This window comes from Cottoperca gobio, chromosome 14 (assembly GCF_900634415.1).
Source record: "Cottoperca gobio chromosome 14, fCotGob3.1, whole genome shotgun sequence".
In the NCBI taxonomy this organism is placed as follows: domain Eukaryota; kingdom Metazoa; phylum Chordata; class Actinopteri; order Perciformes; family Bovichtidae; genus Cottoperca; species Cottoperca gobio.
This window is the reverse complement of record NC_041368.1, coordinates 8,412,427-8,421,140: the sequence shown is the minus strand read 5'-3', so window position 1 is coordinate 8,421,140 and position 8,714 is coordinate 8,412,427. Positions and strand designations below refer to the sequence as shown.

At 39.5% G+C, this 8,714-nt stretch overlaps 1 protein-coding gene across 1 annotated transcript; it reads left to right on the top strand.

The window, feature by feature from the left end:
- Window positions 1-3,523: 3,523 nt before the first annotated feature.
- Window positions 3,524-5,922, top strand: si:dkey-251i10.1 (ADP/ATP translocase 2). The gene is made up of 4 exons (XM_029448195.1): window positions 3,524-3,733; window positions 4,593-5,079; window positions 5,174-5,314; window positions 5,489-5,922. Exons 1-4 carry the CDS (start codon window positions 3,623-3,625, stop codon window positions 5,644-5,646), a joined length of 897 nt encoding a protein of 298 aa, XP_029304055.1. The 5' UTR covers window positions 3,524-3,622; the 3' UTR covers window positions 5,647-5,922.
- The last annotated feature ends 2,792 nt before the right edge of the window (window positions 5,923-8,714 follow it).

Genomic DNA, 8,714 nt, shown 5'->3' with positions numbered 1-8,714 from the left:
CAAGGTGTATACTACTATAGACTGCATTAAAAAGTCAATTACATTTATGGGGTTACAATTTTGTAGCATAGCAACATAATACTCACTCACTCCTCCATTTCATAAACTGAACTGTTTGTTTCATTGTGTTTTAAGGGATTTAAATAGTGACTGTGTTCATAGCTCCAACAGTGACGGCTTTGACCTTCACACTGAACTATAATAATAATAATAATAATAATAATAATAATAATAATAATAATAATAATAATAATAATAATAATAATAATAATAATAATAATAATAATGTGTGTGTACCCAAACTGAGCCGAAGAAGCAGAGCAAGACTCTGTTTCCATTTGGACCTATCTGATTGTACCATGTTTCTGGTTATAAATATTGGTTTGTTTGTATCCTCCAGGTGCCTTTACGTGTCTGCTGAGGTGAGCTTAACTGTTAAATTAAGCATGTTCCCCTCCCCTGCTATGAGACCAGTCTGCAGCCTCACAACATTTTCCATTCATATCACCTTATAGCGGGACTGGGACGGTAACATCTTTACTTGTTTCCTTTTTTTTGTGTTTGTTTATCCAAACAAACAGTTTAATTGTGCAGTTTGTGTCTGTGTATACTGTACAGTAAAGACTCTTAACTGTAGAAGAGAATAACATAGATAATTATCCTCTATGTTATTCTCTCGTAGGATTTAAACACAAAACTACATTTGGGAGTTTGATCACACAGCAGCTTCCATAGTTACGTGCAACTAGAAACAAATCAGATCAATTGCAGATCATATTTACATTTTATAAAAGTCACTCAACACTGATTTTTCATTTTAAGGTCATTTATATATTGAATATGAAAGTAGCCTACAGCACTCAAAATGTGATTAAACCTGCTACCGCTGCCTGTCACTAAAAGAAAACAAAGGCAATTTAAAATTGTGCAAAAAGTGCATGCCATTGACCTGTCGTCCTCACTGCAATTAAAAAAACAGCAGAGGAATTAGTGGATTAATTTACACTTCCTGTTCAACTGGATGCTTGAGTGGCAGTAAGAAATACAAGACAGTGACTGTCATTAAAATGCACATCCAACCAAGCAAGAACAGCAAAGCAAGGCGTGTAAAAAGGTATTGCTATTAACAGTAACCATGCCTGCACAATGAGACCTTTCACTGCATTTAGACTAAACAATCTGCGTCTGCTAAAATAAAATATTGCAGAATGAGTCAGTGAATTATCTCTTTTCAGTGTGTTCTCAGCTAAGGCAGGTTTCATTCACTAATTGGTCTTCTCCTACTTCAGATTCACTGGTTAATGGCAGGCTTCCTCACAGGAGGTTTGACGCTGACTACATTGCATCACAGCAGCTCCTCCATGTGGTGAACTCTATGTATTGGATAAGACATGCAGGGTCCCATAAATTATACAGACTCCAATAATGTGATAATTGGCTTATTACTGCGAGTCGAAAGTGTGCAGTGTTATAATCAGAACAGTCTTCTCAGAGTTTTGTGTGGCTACACTAAACATGGTTTTGTATAATAAGCTAAACATGAGGCCCTGGAGACAACTTCAACAGCTGGTATTTAATGAGGAACATCTTTTGATTCCAGTTGTTTGGTTTGATGACGCTTAACATGAAACATTAGTAGTTCGTTTTTTTAAACTGTCACAGGAAAATAGGATCACCTGCATCAAAATGGTGTTGTTGAATTCAGCGAAGCATTCAATATAATGTTCCTGATGAAACTAAATTGGCAAATTTAGCACCCTAGGCTTACTCTCTGCAACTCAGTATTGCACTTCCTCGCAAACAGACCTCAGGCAGTCCAGATTGATGGTCACACCTCCTCCACTCTAGTGTTGCACACCGAAGCCCCCTAGAGCTGTGTACTCAGCCCCCTCCTGTTCACGCTGTACACCCACAACTGCAGCCCCCACTTGAAGAGAACTCTGTTGTGAAGTTTGCAGATGACACTAAAATCTTTTGCCAGATGACACACAATAATGAGACTTCATATGGAGAGGAAATCAACAATATTGCAGAGTGCTGCTCAATGTCAGCGAAACCAAGGAGCTGATGGATGATTTTATAAAAACTAGGTGAAGACACACCTGTGGTGAAGGTAAAGTCTACATCAATGGAGCTGTGGTGGAGCAAGGGAACAGTTTTAGGTTCCTTTTTTTAAAATGGTACCTACCTACCAAGCATCAGTTATATCAATGACAAGAGATGCCTACGAAAAGCCTCAATAGATATTAAAAGACGAGTAACAACCTGTTCACCCTACCCTACTGCCGTCTGGCAAGTGAAACAGAATGATTCGCTGTTAGATCACTAAACTACGGAGCAGATTCTTCCCCCAGGCTGTGAGACTCCTCCTCCAAACTCCACCATAAAAATTAGTTGAAGCGTTTTGTCTTTCTTGTGTAGCAATTGTATTGTGTTGAGCAATTAAAAAAGATTGAACTTTTAACATCTTGTCACAACTTTGAGACCTTGAGTGCAACAGGAAGTCAAGTTTAAACAGTCTTTTGGATTATATATGTATATCATTAAACTGAACCTTTTTTTTTTTTTTTTTTAAGATTGCATTGCTTAAATGCCATTCATTACATTTTCTATGGGGTATGTTCATATAAATTAAGTCTCTTGTCGCCCTCTAGTGGATAACTTTAATTAAGCTTAAACTGGATAAAAGAGACTTTTATTTTGGAATTGTATCACTTATGCAGCACTTGCATCGATGATACATAATCATACAAATAAGCTTTCGCCCCCCGCCCTAAAAAAAACCTCAAGCTCTAGCATTTCAACAAGTGCGTTCATCAACGTGTGTGGACAGCAGAGCAGTTGCAGACACGTGACAGTATTGCTCAAGAACATTTCTGAATATGCATTCTAACATTTAACATTGAATGACATCCATGTTTTGCAAACAGCACAAAATACACTCGAGTGTTACTTGAAAAACGTCCACAAGATGAAACAGTTAATACTTAGTTAGCTAATTTAGGTTATATAAAACATGATAATTCAGAGGAATGCACCTCACTGAAAATCAACCATACAGTATCATTACATTTTTCTAACGGTCGTCACAGAGTTGTTAAACACTAGTTAATAGACCTATATTGTAGTTATGGCCACTGAAGTCCTTCAAAGCCCTGTAGCTTACGACCCTGTGACTTTGCTCCAGTGTTAAGAGCACACATGTATAAGGGCCAAGCCTCTGTCTTCATTGGTCCATGGGCGTGACTGTATGTGAGCGAGAAGCCAAATAAGAACAAGTCCACGCAGTAACTAATTTGGTTTTCTTTCTAAATTTAGTTACTTCACGTGTATTGTGTAATATCAGGATGGGATTTACTCGCCGAGGACACAGAAAAGTACGCAGAGTGACGACATTACGAGCTATGCAGTTTAATTGGTGGAGAGCCGCGTGACGTTGTGGGATTGGCCAAAATCGTCAAATCACAGTTCTCGTGTTGTATCGCGATCCATTGTGTTATATAAATCCGCAACGCAGCTATTCAATCGGCCATTTCATCTGTGTAGGCCATCAGTTGTAGAGGGCAGTTGGGGCTTATCGAGTTTACTGGTATCCTGAAAGGCACATCAAAAACATCGCAACATGAATGAGACAGCTGTATCATTTGCCAAGGATTTCTTGGCTGGTGGCATCTCCGCTGCCATCTCCAAAACAGCCGTTGCCCCTATCGAGAGAGTGAAGCTTCTCCTTCAGGTAACGTCAAACTCCCACTAGTGCTAGCCGGCTAGCTTGTGTGATCTTGCTAACTGCTGATGGACAAAGTTATCACTTATATCTGCCGTTTGTCATCATGTATCGACAGGAACAGTTTTACACAGCTCTGTATCATGTAATGATATAGAAATAACGAAAGTTTAAGAGTGATGTGTTTTAAGAATGTAAGGTCATCATGGGATGGGGAAATGACCTACACGAGCCTGACTGCTAACGTTAGCTTCCGACGTTAACCTTAACCGGCGTAACGTTAGCTAACAAAGGACAAACGCTTGTGCTATTGGAACATTATGTACAAATAAATTATATCACTTCAGTTTTAGTTACAACTCTACTATTTCATAGGCAACTAAAACAAGACAACTTGCCGGTTATATTTAAAGCTTTAATTTACAATGACATATTTCCGGTAGCTAATGTACCTCTCTTGTCGTTAGCTAGCGCCAAGTGAGATGGCTGCAGTGAGGCCCGGGCCGCAGTCAGTCAGACCGGGTCGATACGTTTTACGTTCTTATGTTAAACCTGTACTACATCATTTATAAACCTTTTTTTATACTGACCCTTAATCATCGTACTGCATTGTTACGTTTATGTTGAATCATGTTTTCTACCATATTCAGTAAAAATGTTCGGTAGATCATCTACATGTCAGCCATAATCATGTGATTGCTAGTCAACACTGATGTTAAATGACACTATCATACAGACTTTTAAAGCACCTTTTTACAGGTTTAACATGCACCAAGGTCACAACAAGGAGACCTTGTAAGTGACACATGCTCAAGTTAATTAGCTTCCTTATATTAAACTGTTCTTTCTCTATTTTTCATTCTTCCAGGTCCAACATGCCAGTAAGCAGATCACCGCGGACATGCAGTACAAGGGTATCATGGACTGCGTTGTCCGTATCCCCAGGGAGCAGGGGTTCCTTTCCTTCTGGAGAGGTAACCTTGCCAATGTCATCCGATATTTCCCAACCCAGGCCCTCAACTTCGCCTTCAAGGACAAGTACAAGAAGGTCTTCCTTGACGGCGTTGACAAGCGCACCCAGTTCTGGAGGTACTTCGCCGGTAACTTGGCCTCTGGTGGTGCCGCCGGAGCCACATCTCTCTGCTTCGTGTACCCCCTCGACTTCGCCCGTACCCGTCTGGCTGCTGATGTGGGAAAGCCTGGAGCCGGAAGAGAGTTCAGTGGTCTGGGAGACTGCCTGGCAAAGATCTACAAGTCTGATGGTCTGAAGGGTCTGTACCAGGGCTTCAATGTGTCTGTGCAGGGCATTATCATCTACAGGGCTGCATACTTTGGCATCTATGACACAGCTAAGGGTAAGTTGATTTTAACAGACGTACACTTGCAGACTAGTCTCCTCAGTAGTTTCCCTTCCAGATTTATAATGGTTTCCCCCCTCCATGTTTACAGGTATGCTTCCAGACTCAAAGAACGCCAGCATATTGGTGAGCTGGATGATTGCACAGAGTGTGACAGCTGTTGCTGGTCTGACCTCATACCCCTTCGACACTGTCCGTAGACGTATGATGATGCAGTCCGGTCGCAAAGGAGGTGAGTTTATATGAGATGTAATGGAAACTTATGCAGTTGACTTGAATATACTGCTGCAACTACATTACTATTGTGTATAGTAGTTGGACTAAACGCACCGTAGACATGGAGCTGAATCTTTTTATGCCATGTCTGTATACCATTTAACAACTGCTCTTTTCTTGCCTTCCTCAGCTGACATCATGTACAGCGGGACCATGGACTGCTGGCGTAAGATCGCACGTGATGAAGGTGGCAAGGCTTTCTTCAAGGGAGCCTTGTCCAATGTGCTCAGAGGCATGGGCGGCGCCTTTGTGCTGGTGTTGTACGATGAGCTGAAGAAAGTCCTGTAAATTGTCATATTGTCACGTCACTGTCCAATTTGGCTAAATGTAATAACTCTCCATTTCTATGGACTCTGCATTCTGCCTTATTTATGGGAACAAACTATAGTGTCCCACCCTAGTTGTGGGCGATGGCTGTACGTTGTGCATCTTTATGATTTTAAACGTTCCACACCCTCTTTACCAATGTCATTCCTGTTAAAGAATATCTGATACCTCCTCCTGTCATTCACTAGGTTTGTATGGTCCCAACTTGAATAAATTTATTCTGGGGAACAAACTAAACCACTGATGTCAACTGTCTCCTCTACTGTCCACTGCATGAGAAACACTCACTGGATAACGAAGTGGATTACACCCATCTGCTATATTTACTCACGCTTATCTCTTCCTGAGCCTTCCTGGTTTGACCATGTTCACCACTGGGATTGTAGAGTACAGCACATGAGCATTAGCTCCTTTGGAAAAAGGCTCAGCAGGGTCCTGATAGTCAGCAGACAAAGCATTTAATGCTCGTTAATTTTGTGGTTATAAAAGTTACAGACCTATTGAGATTTTTATTTTTTATGATTCCTCTTACAAATCACATCTAAATGACTTTCAAGAGTGCAGTTTCAGTCATTCATTGCAAACCGCAGGGAAAATGGACGAGCGCTTGGGAGAGATTCATTAGTAAACGTTTGTATATGTTAATGTTGCATAGGAACATGAAAAGCTTTTGCCTCATGTTGCTTAAACAAATGAATATTGCCCACAAAGCTCAGTGGAGAGAAACCTTTTATTTTAAGAATGAAGTGTAACAGGCCCTGAAGTGCAGATTAACAGGTTATTCAGCAGACTCTTATCCAGAGTGATTTAAAATTGAAACAAATATGGTAACTGGGTGTGGGAGATACCAGTGATTGGTGTAGGTTTGGTTACTTAAATACTCCCGTACTAGTCATATCTGCAGCTAGTGATATTGCAATCCAGACAATACTTTGGTCCTACAATGTCAGATGAAGGAGAAGACAGTCAGCGAGACCTAAGGTGTGACACCACACAGGCGGAAGTGACAAGGTGCACTCCTGTGGTTAATCCTCTACTTGGTCTAAGATATAGATGACTGACAGCAGGGGGCGCCTTTGGCAAATAAGTGAGTCTCCAGCATTCCTGTTCTATCTCCTTATCAGGATATTGTGACGAAGGTGGACGCAGTACCACTCCCTGTGCAGTAAAATGCATCACTTTAATAAGGCACACTTAAATAATTGATTATGCATGATAGGGTGCTGGAGTATTGCATTAGTTTGTACTGTAAATTGCCCCTATTTACAAATTAGGTCAACACCTTACAATATATCATCACACAAAGGAAGAATAGTCATCAAATGCATGAATAAAGTAGCTAATGAAGTTTATTTATTATATATTTACCTCAAACCTGTTTGATTTATGTCAGACATTACTCACTGAGAAGACTACTTTGGCCTCAATTAATGATCCGATACAAAGACTGAAATGAAGTTTACATACATTTATTATTTTTAAATCACAAATCCTTTTGTTAATTAGGCTGACGCTGTATTTTTCAGTTATGATGACTGTGGTTTTAGCCATGATGTATAATCTTGAAAGCTAAGAAATCAAAAGTGCCAGGGTAAAATAAATAATTGGGCAGTAAAAATCCATCATTTCCTCCAGACAAGCTCATTTTGAATTCATAAACATTTATAATTTATTGCACCAAATAAATCTTTTGAAACGAATATTTCCAACAAACCTGAATCCCGTATTAGAATACAATTCATCTTGTTTATCTGCTTCCTGTTCTTATTTTTTGTTCTGTGATGTTTTTACCAGATTGGGACCTGAGTAAAAGGATCCATACATGTAACATTAACACAAACAATTGAATATTGTAAATGGACTATGTTAATCACTTAATTTATTCTCAATCATATGCTACTTTTTGCCATGCTGGCGATACTTTCTTATTTGTAGGAGTAACAGTGCAGTTAAACACGCAGTGGTTGGTAAATCTGTCTGCACACACTCTCAATCCGAGTATCAGTACAAGCTAATATTGACCGCGTTCTGGTTGATGCAATAGGCCAATCAATGTGAAAATCATTTATTGGCTAATACACTTACTGTGTGTAGTGTTGTGCAGCAGCAGCTCAGACGCCTCACAGCAGGACAAACCCAGACTTCCTGTACCTAGCAAATCTTTTCTGTGCAGAGATTACACGTTGGCTGAATCAGTTTCCTCCCACAGTCCAAACACTTGTAATTGAAGTGGACTGCACTCTTGAATTGGCTGTAGGCGGGAACTGAAGTGTGGCTGAGATTGTTTCTTAATCATTGTTAGACTTGTAATAGACTGGCAGCTTGTCCAGGGTGTTTCCTGCCTTCTGCCCATACAGTGCATTCTGGGATACCATCCAGCCTGTCACTTCCAACTGTATTTGGAATCAACACACCCTGGGCTTAATTTTAGCTAATGCAGCTAATTTATTTGATTATAATCAATACTATCTATGTGGTTTTATGGATTCAGTGTTTGGCAGTGCTGTCATGTGAAAGGTCACCTGTCCAAACCTTATTGCACAAACGAATCCCTTTATATTGATGAAAGGTTGTGAGGAGAAATAACAGAAAAATAAAACAGCAACAAGACTTTCTGTGAAGTACAGGAAAGTACTAGTTTTTATTCCTTCATAATCAAACTTCACAAACAGCTTGAACTTGTACAATACCTCAGAGAGTGAAAATTACAAAAAAAGTGCTGGTAACATTTACAAAAATCATCCTTACTTAGCAACAATCAGTTTATTCTTCCACACTTTTTTTTAGTCTTTTGTATTAAGGCTTAATACTTCTGTATAAAGTATATGCAAGATAAGTCTTCACAGTTTTTCGAAAAAAGTCACAATATTATGTAACATAATGAAGCTTTTACGGCTATTTTCTTTATAATAACAAATACACATCACTGGTAAATATATGTGAAATACAGGGCTTATTGTAAAATGGCAAGTAATGATACTGTTTGCTGAGATAAATTGATTCCACACACTGTTATAGGAAAGTTTTGA